Genomic DNA, 21778 nt, shown 5'->3' on the forward strand with positions numbered 1-21778 from the left:
AATAACATGAAGGCGTTTGTCCATAAGGTAAGAAAAAATGCAAGCGAAAGTAGGAAGCAATTCCATGATTGCACGTACATAAAAATATCTGTTCACATTGTCACGTTTTTCCATTTTTCCATTTTTCCATTCTTGTTTTCCGCTTTGTTTCCCATTCTTGTCGAATATCTACAGTTCAAAAGATCTATGGAAACCCTAAAAGAGGATGATGAATTTTTTGTTGAAAAAAAACAACTAAATGCGTTAAACACATATTTTTCACACTCATTATTATATCTAGAAAGATTAGAAAGTGTGATTAAAAATATAAATATTATGATAAGTGATCTAAATAGATGTTTAATGTCGTTTTTTGAGAATGATATAAATTTAGGAATAGTACAACATATATCTCATATTTTAAACACATTTACTGATGTAAGAGAGCAAATAACGAATCATATAATTAGTGCCAAATCTGTAACTAATGAAACACTTGAAAAAATAAGAAAAATACAAAATTTATGTTTAAAAAAAAAGGAATTAGGAATATCAATAGAGCATTATGAAAAAAAAATAAAAAAATTACAACAAGTAAATTCTCCAAATCAAAAGCATTTAGAAAAAATTATTAGAAATGAGTCTAAATTAAATGGTGTCAAATCAGATTACTTAAAACACAATGAATATATTAAAAAGGGTTTTGATATTGTTTTAGAAAATAAGACAAATAAAGTATTATTAGATGCAAGAAAAGATTTGGAACTTTTACTTTGCTATTTTAGCTTAATGAATTCTGTATCTATCAAGTTAAAAGACCCACTTAAAGATATGGTAATAATGCAATTTTTGAGTTTATATATGCTGTCAAAATGTGCATCTGTCTGTTTCGCAAATATTTCACACAATCTTACACAATTTTACATGATTTTTTTTTTTTTTTTTTTTTTTTTTTTTTCTTTCTTTTTTTTTCTTTTTTTTCAGTACTTGAACACACAAAGAGGAAGACTCCCCATTGATGATAATTTCTTTTTAGAAAGTGAAGATAGAATGAATTATTTTTATGAAATGGAAAAAAATATTAATAATTATAATCAACTTAATAGATATAACATGTATAATCCCCAATTTGAATATAATAATTATGAACAAAATATAAACAAGTTTAATAAATATGATATACCAAGTCGATATAGAACTTATGATCACATTCCTAATATATATAACGAATACGATCGAAGGAATATAAACAATTGCAATTACAATAATAATAAAAATAATAATTATAATAATAGTAGCAGTTATAATAATAGTAGTAGTTACAATAATAGTAGCAGTTACAATAATAGTAACAGTTATAATAATCATGTGCTAGACAATTATGATAAATATAACGGACATAATAATTACAGAGAAATATATTATAAGAATGGAAGTAGCAAAGATGATAATTTTTTTACAACATCTTTGAATACGCTTACAAAAACAATTAGTTGTAATTTAAATAATACAATTTCAAAAATTAATAAAAATAATAATTTAAATAGATCTGGAAATAGTGATGAACGAAGTAGTAGTAGTAGTAATCATCATCTTCCTTTTATTAAAAATATAAAAAATAAAATTTATAAAAAAACATTAAGTCAAGACTTATTTATTGAATCTGATGATAAAAAAGATAACTCCTTTTTAAAAATAAAAAATATTTTAGGAGGTTCTAATAAACCAAAAGAAGAGGAAAAGGAAAATTCTCCTCCAACTACTACCCATCCAGCTACTACCCCTCCAGCATTTCCTCAATAAATTTATATAATTCATGTGTTTTTCAAAAATAAAAAATAATTAAAATAAATAGAATTAGATGAAAAATAAATAATCATGATTTTTCGCAGGCATGTATATTACCCAAAATTGTCTTAATAAATTATGAGAAAAAAAAAATATTTTTTTTTTTTTTTTCACGCTTTATTTAGCAAGTAAGAAAAAAAAGTGGATACATTTATTAAATTATTCTTTAAAATATATTTGTTAATAATTTATAAAATTGTGATAATAAAAAATGAAAAATGAAAAATAAAAAATAGAATATAACATATTCATTCAATTCGTAAATTAATTTTTTTTTTCTTTAATTATATACACATTTTCCTCTTTCCGTTTTTTAATATAAATAAACTTTTCCTTTCCGTTTGTTTTTAATTTTTTTTACTATTTTATTATTTTTACTATTTTTTTACGATTTATTATTTTTACTATTTTTTTACGATTTATTATTTTTTTTACTATTTTTTTAATTGTTTGTGTATAGAGTTCTTAAGTTGTGAACGCGCAAAATATTAATATATCATATAGATATGTATTATACATTTCTTTTCTTTTTTTTTCATTAACATTATTGTATTACTGTATAATGTTTTTTTCTTATATAATAAATATCCGTTAAAATAAAATATACATATATTACAGTAAAAATAAATTGTGATATATAAAATTGTAGACATATCTCAAATTCGTGAAAAGCATATATAACGTAATTGTGTAGTATTGTTAAAAATATATATCATGATTATAAAAAGAAAAAGATATATATTTTTTTATTTCTATATTTCTCTGATTTCATTCCAATTTTTCCTTTTATAAGGAGTGTGGGGAAAAAAAAAAAAAAAATACAACTTGTACATTATTGGAATATAAAAACAAGCTTTTTCTTGATAGTTTTAATTTGTTAGTTCATTTGAGTTTCTTTTTTGGTCTTAATTGATTTGTTCTTCCACATTTTTTATTTCGGCAATTTGTAGCTCTTGGATGTAAACGAGCATAGCATTTTCTGCAAATTAATTTTTGGCAATTATATTTTTGTGCTAATTGAGCTAATGATGGTTCGATGGCTCCTCCTCTAAGTCTTAAAACCTGTATTTGAAAAAACGGGAAATAAATAAATGAATGAATAAATGAATGAATGAATGAATGAATATATGTACAGAAATATTTGTTTTTTTTTTTTTCAATTTTAGTAAAAAAATATGGGGGGAATAAATTAACAAGCACACTACACTACATATATTTATTTTGAACAGTATTTAGAAGAAATGATAAGGAAGCAAATGATGAGGTTAAGAAAAATATATATGTGCATATATTTTCTAAAGCCATCAAATATGTACTTCCCCTAAGCATATAAGTAAAAAAATAAAATTTCCCCTCGATATTTTTTCGCTTTTCCTTTCTTTATTCCTTTCTTTATTCCTTTATTTATTTCGTTATTTATTTCTTTATTTTTTTTCTTTTTTTTTGTTATTAAATATATTACCAAATGTAAGGTTGACTCTTTTTGAATATTATAGTCAGATAATGTTCTGCCATCTTCTAACTGTTTTCCAGCAAAAATTAATCTTTGTTGATCAGGAGGAATTCCTTCTTTATCTTGAATTTTAGCTTTAACATTTTCAATAGTGTCAGATGGTTCAACATCAAGAGTGATTGTTTTTCCGGTTAATGTTTTTACAAAGATTTGCATTTTCGTAAGTATAAAAATAATATGAAAAAAATAAAAAAATATAAAATCGATTAAAGAAATTCTGATAAAAAAAAAAAAAATCAATTACAATTTAAGTTTTATAAAAGTTTATATATTTATTTGTTTATTTTTTATTTTTTATTTTTTTATTATTTTTTTTTTATTTATTTATTTTCCTTTTGTTGTTAAATAATTAAATTTATGTATATGTGGAATATTATAGTATACTAGTTTTTTTGTATATAAATAAAATAAAAAATATTATATATTTTTTAGTAAATTAAAAAAAAAAATTAATATATATGCATGCTTATAAATTCAGTTTATTATGTAGTATATACTAAGTATATAAAATGTTGGTAAATATTAATTTTGCCTTATTTTTATTTTTTTTATATATATTAAAAAATAATATATGTAAATTATTTTTTCCCACAATATTTTAATGCCTATTTGATACATTACTATATGTAACATGTTGTACATGTATATATAATATTATTTATATTTATATATATTTATATTTATATATATTATAAATTCGCTAAACATTGCGCAATGCTTGAGAACCGCTTATAACTTTCGTCACTACGCAATACGAAAAATGAGGAAATTGCCAACCCCATATGCATTAATAGTTTATTATACATATTAATATGCATATATATAGTGTCATATTATATAGTGGTATACTGTATATGTTATACTGTAAATATTATATAATATATATGTTATACATATATAGTGTCATATTATATAGTGGTATACTGCATATGCTATGCATATTTTTTATTCTTTAATGCGACTCACCAATTAGTATGCGACAATTTTTATATGCTATAGCCTTCTAAATAGCTTAAAATGAAAATTAAAAAATAAGTCATAAATTTTATGAACATTAATAATATCTATATACCGCATTTTTTATATGGTTTATGCATGAATGGTGCCTATAAAATAAATAAATAAATTTTAATAAAATATTTGGAAATTTTTAAGTGTAATTATAGAGAAAAAGGCTTTTAAGAAAATAACATGTTTCATTTATTAAAAAAAATATAAATAAAAACTGATCAAATAAGAACAAGGCACAATGAGTCAGCTCTAAATACATTAGTGAATTAAAATATCACTTTTAATGGTAATAGTTATATTTTAACACAACCCATATTTTTGTTCATATTTTGTTCATATTTTGTTCATATTTTGTTCATATTTTTGTTCATATTTTGTTCATATTTTGTTCATATTTTTGCTTACATTTTGTTCATATTTTTGCTTACATTTTTGCTTACATTTTTGCTTATATTTCCCATATGCCACAATATTTAAAAAAAAATACTTTACCAATAGGGGCTTGTTCATAGTTGTATGTCACTATTGGTAATGTTAATGGAAAATTTAAAGAATCAACATATACATACCTATTCTTAATTTATTCAAAATATCTATATCTTAAGAATAATTTATGTCCAGTTGTATATGTATATATACTTTTATTATAACAAACAAAATTATAGATAAACAGAATAAGTTGAGGTTTCGCTATTTAAAGAAGAATAACTACTACATGTAATTTGAAAAAAATATTTTGTAAAGAACCTGATATAAATTATATATAGTATATTATTTTTAATATATTGTTTAAATTCTGTTTGTATATTTGCAATACAAACCCTAAACCATAAACTCTTATCAATATTATACATATTTATTCATTGTCTATATATTGTAAAGATAACTAGCCATTTTATCGTATTGCACATTTATATGTATAAAGAAATAGCCAAAATATTAAATATTATTATTTCCAAGTAAAAAAAAGGTCGATTTTTAGTAATTTTTGTGTGCTAATAAAATACATACATATATTTCCCAAATTGTTTAATTCACATAAAGCGTATAAATATATTTTTTTCCCATTAATAAAAACTAGCAAATAAAATGAGTGATGTTATTGATGATACTACAAATATTGATATCAATGTGAATAAGGATTGTTATAAAAAATTAATAAAGTCTACCACATTTGTTAATGAGAAAAAGACTTTTGAGTGTTCTTCCATTATAGGAACAGTTAAGGATATTAAAATCAGTGACGAAAATATTGAAATATTTATGGATCATCCAAATTTATCTGATCATATAAAAAGTGTTATGGGGCACATGAATGACCACTTTACGAAAAAAATTAATGAAAATAAATTGGAAAAAACTATATCTCCTTAGTTGTTTTATTATTTTTTTTATATTACATGATGTAATTGCACAACTTTTTTATTTATTCGATTTTTTTGTTTATTCGATTTTTTTGTTTTTTAACCTTCTATATTAACATTTAATTTGAAACGAATAAAAAATAAATGATAAGCCAACATACAAAAAAATGAAATAAATAATTATCATCATTAAACTGTCTTACAATTATATATATATTAAACATATTGATTTAGAATTATTTGAAAAAATTATGATTAATTTAATTATTATTATATGGTTGTTTTTAATTAAATTTAAAATATGTATAATAATTTATGTATAATAATTTTTTTTTTATTAAAATATCATGAATGAAATGCAAATTGCTGTCTTTTTTTTCAATTTTTATAGCTGCACAAAAAAAAAAGTTCCAAATTTTACATGTACATGAAATATAAATAAGTTTGTTGTTTTAATTTTTAGTTAAATTAATATCCTTAGTAAAAAATAAATTATGAACTGTTAATAAAAAAGTAAAGAAATATTCTGTACATGTGTGTATATATCTGGATATATTTTGTACATATTTGAGAATATTTTATGTTATATTTTATTTATATTCATAAATATTTTTTTTATTTTATATATTATTATTTTTATTAAATACCATTTTTTTCCATTTTATAGATAATGTTTTTAATTAATGATAAATTGGAAAATTTGGTGCATGTATATATGATAGGAAAAAAAAAAAAGGGGGAAAATAAAATATAATGATAAAAATATTAAAATAAAACAACAATGAAATAAAACAAGATAGAAGAAAATCGATGATATTGTAATTGATTGTGCTACTGGAAAGAGAGTATTGTTTTTTTTATGTTCTTGTTAATTCATTATCACTTATTTTTACATAATTTTTTTTTATCACATTTTTTGCCATTTATTTTTTAATTAGATCAATTATAATTTTAAACAATTCTGATAAATCAGTTATTCAATTAAATATTATAACAATTTTGAAATGTATCAACCTATATGTGTATATATTTTTTTAATGTAAAAATATAAGATGTCTAGTTTTGTTTAGTATTACTTTTAAAATAAATTACATAGCCAAATTTGTTTTATATACGTTCAAATAGAAATCATCAATTCGAAAAAAAAAAATAATAATAAGCAAGAATATATCTATCTATGTCTTTTAATCGTATAATTTCCAAACTTTGAAGTATTTGTGTTAAAAATGGATCATAAAAAGAGTATGCCTCTCATAAAAAGTGAAGATGAATTATCTAAATGTATTGAACTTCTAAGAATAAAAAGGCAAAACATACATGAACAAATATTAAAGGTACAAACAAAATGAAGAAAAAAAGTCAAAACTGTGATTTATGTTCATACATTTTGTATAATTTCAATACATATATGTATTTTCATTTATTATCATTTATTTGCATTTATTTTCATTTATTTGCATATTGGACCATACTTTATTATCATTCTATATGTTCCTTTAACTTTGTTATTTTATCATCATAAAAATATTTTTTTTTTTTTTTTTTAAATTCTACATGAGGAAGAAGATAAAGAACGGATACAAAAAGAGATAGCCTTGTTAAACGAAAAATTGCAAGAAATATGTAATAGCATAACTAAAAAAATACAAACACGTTTAGAATATGATAGAACGATTAAAGAGACATCATCTGCTTATACAAAAATAAGAGAATCTGCTAAATCATTATTACACATTTTAAAAAGAGAAGAAACACATTTGGGTAATAAACTATACAATGGAACATCTGATGATGATTATAAATCTTTTAAGGACTTGAGACACATACGAAATTAAAAGTTGTAGTTGTAATTATAGTTATGGCTATGGTTGTAGTTATGGTTGTAGTTACGACGATTTATGTGAATTAAAAAAGGGAAGAGGAAGAGAAGGACCATAAGCATATATAAAATTATATTTATATGTTTGTTCTTTGTGTTTACACGTTGAAATAGTGATGCAAATAAGTTAGATGGTTATAAATTATTGAAGAGGAAAAGCTGAAATGTGATAAGAGGGTTTACTAAGATTAATGTGGCTCATAGTATGGTGGAGCATTCAACGTTATCACACATGTGTATATATATATATATGTTGGTATTATGTTGGTGTATATTTATTAGACGTTTTTGGATATTCATCCTCATAAATTGTTTTTGATAATTCATTGAGATTGTCTACGATGTCAATAATAGTAGCGTAAGCTATCTACAAAAGAAAATAATTTGTAAAATTAAAAAATATTGAGTTATGTAAAATGGGGAAAGGGAAAATGATTTGAGGAGTGTATTATAGAAAGAGTGGCAAAATATATAGTTATAATATGTTAAACAATTTGATGTGAAAAATAAAAATATTGTTTGATAAATATTCATAACATGATATAAAATGGGTATTTATTTTTTTACGAAAAACAATATTTTTAAAGTATATTCTAAGTTTATCCGATTTTATGTTTATATGTATTTTTTTTCATTTTATATTTTATTTTTCAAACTATATAAACTATTTATCCTAATTGACATAATTTTTATTGCTAATTTTGTTTCTACTATTGTTTTAATTTGAAAGATATGTCAAAGTGTATTGCCCTAAGAATTTGTAAATGAATATATAGAAATATTACATAAGCTCTTTTTTTTTTTTTTTTTTTTTTTTTTTTTTTTTTTTTGCTCTGTATTTTTAAATAGCTAAATAAAAATTTGTTAAAATTTGTTAAAATTTGTTAAAATTTAGTTTTTTTTTACTTATCTGTTTAAAAATATTAATTTTTTTTTGGTAGTTTTATTGACCCAAAACTTGAAAAATGCATAACACATTTGGAATATAGAATATAAAATTATAAAAATGAATAACATAAATAAAGAAAAGAGATTACTAATTTTAATAACTCGAATAAATATGCTTGTAAATTTATTACAAACTAGATTAGCATATCCATTAATTTATCCATTTAATACATCAGCTTTAAATAATGATAAATCATTAAAATTATATTTTGAGAAATTAAAAAAAGATGGTAATTTTAATGAAGAGGCTTTTATGAAATCATTGGGTTTTATTACACCTGCAATTATATCGTTGACAAAATTAGTTAACATTTTAAAAGCTGGTTATTCATTGTGTAATTATTCTGGAATGACATCAAAATTAACTTATATAAATAGAAAGAACAACAAAAATATCCTAACCCAATATGAAAAAAAATTACATTTTCTTAAACCTCAGATATGGAGATTACTGAAGCCTAATGATGAAATGGCTACAAAACATTTGAAGTGGAGAAAATAAAAAAGGAGAAAAAGAGAAACGGGTGCAAAACGTTTGAAGTGGGGAATGGGTACAAACCATTTGAAGTGGGGAATGTGCGTTACATTTGCATACATTTGCATACATTCATATACATTTATACACATTTATACACATTTATATACATTATGTTTTTTGTTTTTTTTTTGTTTTTTTCTGTTTTTTTTTGTTTTCGTGGCATCACAAAATGATACACACTTATATGTGAAAAACTTCATAACACAAAAAATTAAAAAAAAAAATAAAACGAATGAATTATAATTGATGTAATGAGGTGAGAATATCCATGCATAAACATGCAATACAAATTATATAGAGAATCACAATAATGTAAAAAAGGGTAGTAACTATTTTTGTTTATTAAGTAAAAAATGTGGTAATATTTTTACTGGGCATTGCGCTCAACTCGATAAGTTTGTCACACATTTGTGCACTATTATTTTATGTCGACACCCAGCTTTTTAAAAATATCTTTTATATTATTGTGTCTATCTAAAATTCTAAGAAACTTCATTTTGATTCGTGGATCTTTTAATAGAACCGGTTTATTAACAATTTTACAAACATCTAAATCATGCTTATGACCATCTTCTGAAAATTCTTTCCATCCTAATAATGTAAACTTATAACATGTACAATCTTCAAATTGTGATGATTTATTTATTAATTCATTAGTATCAGGAGATATATTTTTATTATTAGATTCTGTATTGGTAGTGTCAATATTATTGTTACAATTAGAATGTTGATAAGTTTGATCTATTTCATTAATAACAATATTTTCATCATCGTTATTTATATTATTTTTTGTTAAATAATTAATATTTTTTTTTTGTATTTTTTTTTGATTTTTTCCCAAATTATTATCATCGTCATTAAAATTGTTTATAACATTTCCTTCCATATCTATAGCACTAGAAATGTTTGTATTCTTAAAAATATTCGCATTCGCATTGTTCACACTGTTCACATTATTTACATTATTCGCATTATTCGCATTAGTTTTATTTGTATAATTAGTAGAAGTATTATCATTTTTTCCTAAATTTAAATCTCCTGTATTTTTATTTTGTGTTCCAATATACTCACTTGAAATTTCATTATTAGATAATAATTCAGTTTGTTCTGTTATTTGTTTATTTTCATCATTTTCATTTTCATTATTTATTGTTTGATTTGCATTTCCTTTTTCTGCCTCATAATCATCAACATGTTTTGAAGGTGCTCTAGAAGATATTGTTTTTCTATTTCTAAAATGGTCATCATATATATTTTTATCATTTTTTTTATTATATTGTTTATTTTTTGCTTGAGACAATAATTCATTTTTTTTTTTTTCAATTTTATTAAGCTCTTCCTTTAATACATTAATATAATTATATAATGAATGTGTTTGATCGATTTCTTTAGATTTATTTTCTTGTGGTAAATTAAATAATATAAAACTTTTTTTATCTTCATCATTTTCATATAAATATATTTTTGATAATATATCAGAAAAAAGATGAGAAGGATAATCATATATTTTTTTATTAACTGCTGGATTAATATTACTAATATTTATATTTTTTATAGTATTCAAATAATTATTATCTAAATGTTGATGTGATTCATATGCTTTTCTTATTTTGTTTATTAAATAATTTGAATAAAATACTTCACCCAGCTTATTAAATAAGTAATCTTTGTTTATCACAAAACTTGTCTTATTATACATGTTTTCAAAATAAAAAGAGTAGTTCCTTTTCGCCCCGCGCGTTTCGCCATGTTCGCCATTTTCGCCATTTTCGCCATTTTCGCCACTTTCACCACTTTCGTCATTTTTTTCGCCACTTTCACCATTTTCGTCATTTTTTTCGCCATTTTTTTCGCCAAGGCCGAGCTTCCTCCTTTTTGGCAAGGGCACTGATTGGTGGTTCTGATTTTGATCCAATTCAAATTCTGTTTTTCTTTTTAGAGATTGGTGTTTATATAAGGTATGTAATTGATCAAGATCATAACAAATAAATAAAAAAAAATTTTTTAAAGTAATAGATGGAATATAAGATGTATCCAAATTTAATACTTTTCTTTTAACATTTTGTAACTTATTTATAATCATTAGAATTGAATTTGCAAGAATAATGAGAGAGTTATTTTTATCTTTGTCTATAATATTTTCTGTAAAATTTGAACTATTTAATAAATCGGGTTCTATATTTGAAATGGGTTCAGTATTTGTTGTTGCATTATGATTTGTTGGATTCGATTTGGTTAGAACAAATTGATATAAATTTCGCAAAGAATTTAGCAACGAATTTAGAAAATGTTTCTTAAAATAAAATATATATTTAGCAAAGTTGGATAAAGATTTAAAATATTTTTTTCTACATTTGTTTATATCTATTTTATTATAAATTTGTTTTGCATCATTTTGAATTTTGCAAATTTTATACATTTTATTTATATGATCTAATAATTTGATAGCTTCTTGGTCATTATTTTGGAAAAGGTGTATAAGTATAAAAATGGAATTAAAATGATAATTTATAATTTGTATAACTATATTTAATATAATTTCGATAATATTTAAATATTCATATAATTCGATAATTTTGTATAAATTTTTATTAGTATTATCTTGAACAATATCAAAATAAAATGATAAAAATTCGACTAAATTTGATATATTTATATGTTTATTAAGTTTTAAAAAAAAATTAAAATAATGAATATAATAATTTTCTTTGTCATATAATTCGGGGTCCTTTTCAAATCCATTATCAGCGTTTGTAAAAAGGGAAACAATGTTATTTTTATTTTTATTTTTATTTTGACTCGTTTTTATATACTTAAAGAAAATATTTTCTAACCTTTTTTCAACATTAAAAAAAATAAAAAAATAAATAATTTTATTTTTAATAATTTCATAAATAGTAGATAGACACATAGTAACTGTTTTTAAATTAACATAATCTGAATATTTATAAATTATATCTTTATTATTATCATTAATAACATTTTTTGTATTAACAATGTTAAAATAAAATTTAAAAAAAAATCTTATATATTTTAAATAGTTAGGACATGAAAAAAAAACTTGTGTATATTCTTCCATTTTAATATTTGAATTTTTTTCATTTTTTTTTTCTACAAAATTTGTATCTAATTTAGTAGATTGGTTATCATCTGTTTCGTCACATGGTTTATCCTTTTTTGTTAATAAAAATAAATTTTGTTTTTCACTAATTAGTATATCTTTGTTAATAAATAATGAGTTTGTGTCGTCTTGCACGAATCTACTACATTGCACGAATCTACTACATTGCACGGGTCTACTACATTGCACGAATCTACTACATTGCATGCTCGTATTTGGAAAATTTCGATGATCATGTATAATAGTATTTTTTGTGAAATATAAGAAAAAAACATAAATATATCCTTGAAATATTGTAGATATTATTTTAACAATAAATCTAATAAGCTCTTGTGGAAATATATTATTAAGTTTTATGATCAAATTTTGAATTATATTTAGCAATTTATTAGATGGTAGATATAAAAGTTTAATTAATTTATTATAACTATTTTTATAATTATTAAAAAAACAAATTTTTAAAATGTCTAGAACAAAACATAATAAATTACACAACTCTTTTAAGATATATAATTCTTGATTATATGTATAATAAATATTATTAGATTGTGTATTATTATAAGAATAAAAAGAAAAATAACTAATTTTATTCATTAATATAGTTGTATTATTATGATTATTTTCATCTTTTTTATCACATAATGTGATTGAGATTAAATTTGATATAACATCTTCAATATGTTTAAATAAAATAGAAAAAATTGGTATTCTATGATTTATAAATATTACACAACAATATGCACTTAAACATCGAGATATTACATTATTACTTTTTCCTATTCGAAGTATAAAATTTATATAATCACATATATCTTCAAAATTTATATATTCTCTATTTTTTAATTCTTTTTTTATTAAAAAAATTTTTTCTTTTTCATCTTTTTTTAAATATTTTATATTTATATGTTCTTCAAATATATGTTCATCATTTCGTAACATATTCATTATATTTTCTACATTATCTATTTCATTATCTTTTAATAAATTTTGTATTGGATATGGAGTCGTTTGAATTGTTGCTTTCTCTTTCACATTAGAAATGATGTCATTATCATTTTCAAATTTGTTTTTTTCTTTTTTTTTTATATCAATTTTATTATGTGATAAGAATGAAATTCCACTTTTGTTATTTCCAATATAATTTTTATGCATCATATTATCTAAAGAATTATAAATATTTTTATTTATATTTATTGTATTGGGAGGTGGTGGTACTATTGAATGTTCAATTTCTTTATTAACAATATTTATATTATGTTTATTATCTACATCTGTTAGATCTGTTAAATTTATATTTAAATTTCCTATAAAAGATAAATAGTTATTTGTTAATCGATTATGATAATTTGTAAAATAAAATGTATTTTCATATTCATTTTCTCCAAAATTTAAATTTAAAATTCGATATTTTTTTAAAAATTGATCATTAATTATACGTTTTGTTGTGTTTATAGAACAACACATATAAATTAATTTTTTTTTTTTTTCTGTATTTATATTATCTAAATTATTTCGATTTTCATTACTATTTATATTTCTATCATTTTCTATTATATTGTTTCCACTAATATTTGAAATCATATATGGATCTTCAATTTTAGAATATAAAATTATTTCTTCGAATTTTTTTTTTTTTATTTCATCATTATAATTTTCATTCTCTGAATCGGACTTTTCATTATCTGCTTCAACATCACTATAAATTCCTGTATAGTTATTATTTACCATTTTTGAAAAATTAAAAAACTCTTGCGTATTCTCTTTATTTATATTTTTAACATGCTCTAAATTTCCACAATTATTAACATGCTCTAAATTTCCACAATTATTAACATGCTCTAAATGTCCACAATTATTAACAAGGTCTAACTTAATTTTGTTCACCTCATCACTGCTACTATTTGATTCGTCATCATGAGCATCTTCATTTTTTCCGCCTTTTCTGCCACTTTCCTGCGACATCACTGTGCTCAGATTGCCATCACTTTCCGAGTTATCATTAGAAAATGTTTGAAAATATTGAGAATCTGTTTCACTTTCAAAAGATGAATCTGAGATTTCTGTTTTGTCAGATTCTTGTTTATCTATTTGTGAATCATCGTGTTGAGTAGTAGATGCACAATTTTCATAACAGATATTTTTTAAATTTGTAGATAAATAAAATGAATAAATATATTCTGGAAATATATTTTTAAAATCAAAAAAAATTAATAATAATAACATACCTGATATATTAAAACAAGGTAAAATTCTAGTATATCTTAAAACAGATCGTAAAAGAAAAGATTGATTATCTAAAGTATTATGATACCAAAGATAAAATATTCTTAAAATATAAATAATATTATATCTTAAAGTATATATAGATGTATGATGATTATATTCTGAAATGTTATTTGAACCTAACCAATCATTAAAGCTTAATAATTTATTTAATAAATATAAAAGAGAATAAAATAATTCATGATTTCTATAAGATGTTAACATGGCAATTTTTTGATATTTTGAAATAGCGGTTAAATTATAAAAAAAATTAAAAAGAACATTTAAAATGCTTTTTACAAAATTTAACGTTTTTAAACGTTTTTTTATAATTTTGAAAAGATTTCTACCATTTAACTTATTGAAATGAATTAATGCTAATTTTAAATTATTAATATTTAAGAAAAATATACTTTTATTAATTAATTTGATTATAAATTCAAGATTATTAGTTAGATATATTTTTGATCCTATATTTTTATAATTATTTTCATCATATTTATTTATATAATTATCATTATTTTTATCATTTTCATTAAAAAATTGATTATTCATTTGAATCATAATTGGTTTATTTTTTTCATCTAGTTTTTTATTTTTGACACATATATAATTATTATATATTAAATTATCATAAACAAATAGTCCATATTTATTTTGATAAAATTTGCTACCATTTTCTTCGTCACATTTATTATCTTCTTTATCTATTCCTTCGTTATGCTCGCTTCCATCATGTTCGCTTCCATCATGCTCATTTTCATCATGCTCATTTTTATGATTTGTTTTGTACAAATCTGAAAAATAACTAATATTAGGGCATTTATTCATATAATAATATAACAAATTTAGAGGTAAAATAGGATAATAGCCTATTTTTAAACTTGAATTTGAATTGGTTTCAATATTTGGAATAACTGATGAAGTATTATATATTGTATTTAATTCTGATATAGTAGTATTGGAGCAAATAGTTGAAACAATATTATCATCAAACTCTTCTAACAATTCTACATATTGATCATTAATAGTTGTTCCTAATTTAGTACAGCTTTTTGAAGAATTGCTTATATATATATCATTATTTAATTTACAATTATAATTATTTAATTCTTTTGATTTTTTTAAAATATATTTATCTTTTTCAATTCTTAATGCTTCAATTATTTTACAAACATTTGGTGTGTAACACGATCTTAATGGAAGAAAATTAAAAAATTGGTTTTCTTGATATATAGATAAAATCTTATCAATAAAACTGTAATTCAAATATGCGCCATTTTCAACATGCTCACCATTTGATTTGTCACACTTTTGTACAAATTCCAGCATCGCATTTCTATATGTATCTTTTCTTTTTTGGATATCCATTTCGCTAAATTTTTTTTTTTCATATTTATATAAATCTGTATATAGACCTTTCAAATTTTCATACATTATGAAATATTTTTTAAAAAGAATTTTATCATTACTTATATAATCTTTTAAAAAAAATTTATTAATATTTTTACTATTTAATGCTCCAAAATAATAATCTTTTTTTTTTTTTATTTCACCAATTAAATTTTTTATTTCTTCTAAACATACAAAAATAGAATAACCAGAATGAAAAATAAAATATCCAGAATAATCATAAAATATTAAATTATAAATTATACTTAATATATATTTAATAGTTACTAAAATATATTCATTTGAATTTTTTTTATAAAATTTATTTTTGACATTTTTTGATATTAAATTATTTTCTGACTTGTTCATATTATTATCTTCAAAAAAATTAGTAGAATTATTATTATCCCCTTCTGTTATATTATTGTCATTTATTTTATTTTTTCTAAATTTAATAATTTGTGAATTGGAAGAATTATTTTCTTCATATTGTTTTTCCAAAAAAATAGAATAATATAACAAATGTGTAAGATGTGTTAACAAGTTTAGAATATTTCTATTATTGCACATTGCTAATTTAAATAGTGGATATGCAGAAAGGGAACTAAATATTTTTAAATATTCTAATGATATATTTTCTTCTGATTTAAAAAAATTATTAATTAATAAATTTGATTTATAAAATGCTATTATAGAACATAAAATATATGAACAAGAATTACGAGTATTTTTCATATCTTTATAATTATACCCATTTAAATAATATATATCCGAAATATCTTTATTTCTTAAAATGTCGTTATATGTATATACACATTTTAAATTATCATAAAAAAAGTTTTTTTCATTATATAAAATTTTTTTCTCTTTTTTTTCATCTAAATTATTAAATCCTTCTTTATTTAAATCTTCATCTTTTTTGTTTTGAATAAAACCCAAGTTATTATTTTCAGGAAATATGCATTCTGAATCTCCTGAATTTTTTATTTGATTTATGTTTTCATTCATGCCATTTTGATTGTTCTCATTCATGCCGTTGTGATTGTTCTCATTATATGGATCATCAAAATCATAGTTATTGTTAAATTCGTTTTCTTCTCGTTCTTTTTCAGTATCATCATTTTGGCTGTAATTATTTTCGTTATTATCATTTTGGCAATTTTGACTATTTTGACCATTTTGACCATTTTGACCATTTTGACCATTTTGACTATTTTGGCCATTTTGACCATTTTGACCAGTTTGACAATTTTGACCATTTTCATCATTTTCATCGGCACCCTCGCCTTCTTCATTCTTATTATTTATATTACTGTTTAATTGTTTCATTTTTTTATTTATAATTAGACAAATATTTATGTACGTTTTTTTGTACAATTCGATGTTATAATTGATTAACAAATTTATTCCACCTGAACAGTTCAGGAAATAAAATATAAAATCATTAAGAGTTGTAATAAAAGATATATCATAGGAATTTAAAAATAATATGTTTTTTATATGTTTTTCAAACTCTTTTAAAATGTACAAAAACATGTTAAAAAATTGACTTTTTTCTAAATATGATAACACATAATTATGCAATTTATATGTGTAATAATAATTATAATTTTGTTCATTCTCTTCACTGATAAATATTTCATTTTCATAAAAAATATCATAACAGCTATTTTTGCTTTCAGGATTACATGAATGTTGATATAATTCTTTATGTATATTTTTTATTTCGTGAATTAATTTGGAAATTATATTTTCATTGAAAAGACAATTTTTATAATCCTCTCTATGAATTATTATATCCATAACACTGTTTTCAAATTTATGTATTTCATCATAAAGCTTAACTCTACACATTATTATTCCAAGGAGCCTTTTTATGTTATATCTATCGAAATGACCACAGTAAAAAAAACGGAAAAATTATGTACAGAAATAAAAAAAATGGAAAAATTATGTACAGGAATAAAAAAATGGAAAAATTATGTACAGGAATAAAAAAATGGAAAAATTATGTACAGGAATAAAAAAATGGAAAAATTATGAATGGACAGGAATTAAAAAAATTGTGGCATTTTTAAATTTGCGAAAAAATGAATAAATCGTTTTACCTTTTCATTTTTTTGTTAGAAGATAAAGAAAGCAGTTTTGTGTACAAAGTTTCATTATTTTCATCGACCTATAAATTGAAGAAATAGAATAAAAATAAATCAAATAAGACAAAATATGTATAAATATTTTTCTATTCATTTTTAAAAATTGCCTAAAATATATGTTTAATTGTATGTGTTGTATACAAAAAAGGTATAAATCATATACAAGCGAAAAAATAGGCGAAAAATAGACGAAAAATAGACGAAAAATAGACGAAAAATAGACGAAAAATAGACGAAAAATAGACGAAAAATAGGCGAAAAATATACGAAAAAATGTATGTACATTCAACGGATCAGTGTGTACATAATACTAAACAAATCGGACATTTATAATAATGTAAAAAAGAATCATACTACAAAAATAAATATCATGTCACAAACAAAATTAATAAAATTAGTAAAATATATATATAGACATGAGCACAATTGGGGCACGGTTTTATAAAGTATATAATGAAATAAAGAGTATCACTAAAAAAATCATCAAACATAACAATAAATAAATATATATATATATATTGGAAAAATAGTTATAAAATATAACTACATGCGTTAGATATATAGAGCAGTTAAAATGTTTTTCTATTGCGTATGTACTATATCAAAACAATTACACAAAAAGGGGAAAATGATAAATTACGAAAATGCAAAAAGGGTAATTAAACAAACACACAAAACGAAAAAAACTACTATAAAATTGTTATTATTTTTGTAATTTTTTTAATTTTTTTAATTTTTTTAATTTTATTAATTTTATTAATTTTATTAATTTTATTAATTTTTGTAATTTTGTTGTTTTTTAATTTTCAACTTACATAATTGCAGAAAAGGTCCATAACATAATAATTCGATATTAAGGCAATGATCGTTTTTAAAATGGACGTTTTAATTTTCCAAGAAGATAAAAAATAAACACCATCAATGCTAAGGATATCAATTAAATAAATAAGTATATATGGGCATGTACGATCAATTTGAATTAAATTTGAATTAATTTGCATATGTATTATATATTTTGCTAAATTTGGATATAAAGCACATCTTCTTAAAACTAATAAACATCCTAATATATCATATATTTTTATTTCTGCATATTTTGAATAATTAAATAAAAAATTATCTTCATCAGTTTTTATATTTTTATATATATAAAATAACCACATTACTCCAAATTTAATTATTTTTTTATATATTGGTAAATCATTTTTGTTTATTTCTTTTTTTTTTTTATATAAATTTGTTAAACAATTTAAAATTTTTATAATTAATTCATTATTCGGAGGAATAAAATTATTATTATTATTATCATCATCTGTTTCGATTGACGAATCACTTAAATCTGATTCTAATGACTTGTTCATATCGTGTTTGCCTGACTTGTTCATATCGTGTTTGTCTGACATGTTTTCACTTTGTCCAAATTCTTCTCCCTTTTTATCCTCATTTAGTTTAGCATCATCATCAACATTGTTACAATTATTATTTTTATGATAATTTTTATTTATATTACGTAAATTATGTAAATTATTTTTAACGAATTCTTTTTCCAATATATTTGAAAATGCTGACAATTCATTTAGTTCATCTATTTGGTTATTTTCATAATTTTTATGATCATTAATACTATTCTTTTTTTCAAAATCATAATTTTCTTCCATTATATTGGCTATGTTATATGTCTTTATATATACCGGTTTTTTAGGAGAATAAACATCATCCTTTTCTGCTTCGATATTTTCTACATCTACAGTTGTTTCGTTAATTTTGGTTTTCATGTTTATATCATAAATGTTTTCGCGATGGTATCTGTAGGGGAAAGAAACAAAGTGTGGAAAATCAGAAAAATTGGGAAAAGAAACAAAGTGGGAAAAATCAGAAGAATGGAGAAAGAGAGTAATAGTAAAGCAATTAGATTAGATGGAATAGTATAATATGTATATATGCATATGTGAAAAAATGTCTAAGCATACCTTAAATGTTCATTTATTTCCTCGGACTGACCCAAAACAATAAAAGAAAGGGTTTTAAAATTTCCTTTTATAATAATTTTATCAATTAATAATGTCGAATCAACAGTTGAATTGTTATTATCAGGAATTGCATAAAAAAGTCTACTCTTAAAATTATAAGAAACAGGAAATAATTGTTTAAAATGCTGAGAATTATATTTATTAACAACATTTATATAAATATTTAAATTGCATTCAATAGGTAATGGATTAGTTTTTCCTTCAAAATCTAAGTTATGAAATATTTTATCATTGTTTGATAATATAAGTATTCCTGTAAATAATACTACGTTAGTTGTAAATATAATTTCTTCAATAAATGTTGGATATATATTATTTTGTATATCATTTATAATATCATTGTTTGTATTATTATTTTGTAAAGAATTAAGTTGATCATTATATTGTAATTGTTTTTTTATTTCTTCATCTGTTTTATCTATATGTATAAAACAAATTGGTGTTTGTGAATTTATTAGACTATTATAATTTATATTATCATGATTAAAATAATTTTTTTTATATACATTTGTTCTGTTTTGTGTTTCTTTATTATTTCTATTTATTAAATTTTTACTAAAATATAATTGACTATGTTTGTTATTATTGTTTACATCTGTTGATACATTGTTATATACATAATTAACATTACCTCCTCTTTTTGTTTTTAAATCTTTATTCCTTTTTTGGAATTTATTAATATATTTATTATTATATAATGATTGCTTTAAATTTCTTACATATTTTTTATTTTTATGATGTGACATATTTTTATTTCCTGAACTTCGTTTCCCATCTTCCTCATTTTCTCGTCTCTCTTTAGAAAAAAACATTTTTATTTTTTAAAGTATAAAAAATATATACAATTTGAATATGTACATATATTTTTTTTTTTTTTTTATTAGTTATTTATATTGTCAAATTTTTTATGATAAAAATGTTTGTTATATAAGTATACTATTTTTGCAATGTGTACATACAAATATATATAAAGTAATAATATAATAATATAATAAAATAGTGATGAAAAAAAAAAAAAAAAAAAAAAAAAAAATGCCAAACTGAAAAACGGTATATAAGTTGTTGTATTGTAGTGATATTCTTTTAATTATAAAAAAAGAAACAAAGTGTACTTTAAAATTATAGGCGAAAAGGCTGAATACATATATCTATAAATTGTTATATGTTTGTATGTTATTCAAATTATTTGTTACAAATTATATTTATTTACATTTTGGGTATCTTCTAATTGGTACATTATATATATATATTTGTAAAATAAATACGGTAATTATATGTGTGGTTATTTTAAAAGTTAATCATTTTAACGAGTGGCAAATGATCTTAGGATGTCTGCCAACAATTTTGCGAGAAGGGGCATTCTCCGTTTGTTCGCTATTTCGCTTTTTCGCTTTGTCGCTTTGTCGCTTTTTCGATATTTCTTTTGAAAAATAGTTAAATCAAGAGTGATTTCGCAATTTGTTCATTTTGTTAAATTGTTCATTTTGTTCATTTTGTTAATTTTGCTAATTTGTTAATTTGTTAATTTTGTTAATTTGGTAATTTGGGTAATTTTTGTAATTTTTTATTTACGATTTAATTTAATATATAGGAGGTATGTAAAAGTTTCGCACAAATCTTAAAATATTTTTTTCACTTTATTAGTAATATAATATGTAATATAAATTGGAGTTTAAATAGTTTAGATTGAAAAAAAATAAAAAATAAAATAAAAATAAAAGAAATGAAAATAAAAATAAA

At 21.1% G+C, this 21778-nt stretch overlaps 6 protein-coding genes across 6 annotated transcripts; 4 read left to right on the plus strand and 2 right to left on the minus strand.

Annotated features, from left to right (window-relative positions):
- Positions 1–6: 6 nt before the first annotated feature.
- Positions 7–1782, plus strand: PY17X_1143000 (conserved Plasmodium protein, unknown function; the record flags this gene model as incomplete). The annotated part of the gene is made up of 3 exons (XM_022956616.1): positions 7–27; positions 175–813; positions 964–1782. 3 exons carry the CDS (start codon positions 7–9, stop codon positions 1780–1782), a joined length of 1479 nt encoding a protein of 492 aa, XP_022812490.1.
- A 927-nt stretch (positions 1783–2709) lies between these two features.
- PY17X_1143100 (ubiquitin-60S ribosomal protein L40, putative) lies at positions 2710–3496 on the minus strand (the record flags this gene model as incomplete). Its single annotated transcript, XM_022956617.1, has 2 exons — positions 2710–2889; positions 3290–3496. The coding sequence occupies 2 exons, from the start codon at positions 3494–3496 to the stop codon at positions 2710–2712; spliced, it is 387 nt and encodes a 128-aa protein (XP_022812491.1).
- Positions 3497–5440: 1944 nt separating this feature from the next.
- Positions 5441–5725, plus strand: PY17X_1143200 (conserved Plasmodium protein, unknown function; the record flags this gene model as incomplete). Its single annotated transcript, XM_726245.1, has 1 exon — positions 5441–5725. The coding sequence occupies one exon, from the start codon at positions 5441–5443 to the stop codon at positions 5723–5725; it is 285 nt and encodes a 94-aa protein (XP_731338.1).
- Positions 5726–6941: 1216 nt separating this feature from the next.
- Positions 6942–7550, plus strand: PY17X_1143300 (DIP13 homolog, putative; the record flags this gene model as incomplete). The annotated part of the gene is made up of 2 exons (XM_720337.1): positions 6942–7049; positions 7275–7550. The coding sequence occupies 2 exons, from the start codon at positions 6942–6944 to the stop codon at positions 7548–7550; spliced, it is 384 nt and encodes a 127-aa protein (XP_725430.1).
- A 1050-nt stretch (positions 7551–8600) lies between these two features.
- On the plus strand, positions 8601–9044 carry PY17X_1143400 (conserved protein, unknown function; the record flags this gene model as incomplete). The annotated part of the gene is made up of 1 exon (XM_720336.2): positions 8601–9044. The coding sequence occupies one exon, from the start codon at positions 8601–8603 to the stop codon at positions 9042–9044; it is 444 nt and encodes a 147-aa protein (XP_725429.2).
- A 454-nt stretch (positions 9045–9498) lies between these two features.
- PY17X_1143500 (conserved Plasmodium protein, unknown function) lies at positions 9499–20850 on the minus strand (the record flags this gene model as incomplete). The annotated part of the gene is made up of 4 exons (XM_022956619.1): positions 9499–17740; positions 17964–18031; positions 18824–19814; positions 19979–20850. The coding sequence occupies 4 exons, from the start codon at positions 20848–20850 to the stop codon at positions 9499–9501; spliced, it is 10173 nt and encodes a 3390-aa protein (XP_022812492.1).
- Between the last annotated feature and the right edge of the window lie 928 nt (positions 20851–21778).

This window comes from Plasmodium yoelii, assembly GCF_900002385.2.
Source record: "Plasmodium yoelii strain 17X genome assembly, chromosome: 11".
Lineage (NCBI taxonomy): Eukaryota > Apicomplexa > Aconoidasida > Haemosporida > Plasmodiidae > Plasmodium > Plasmodium yoelii.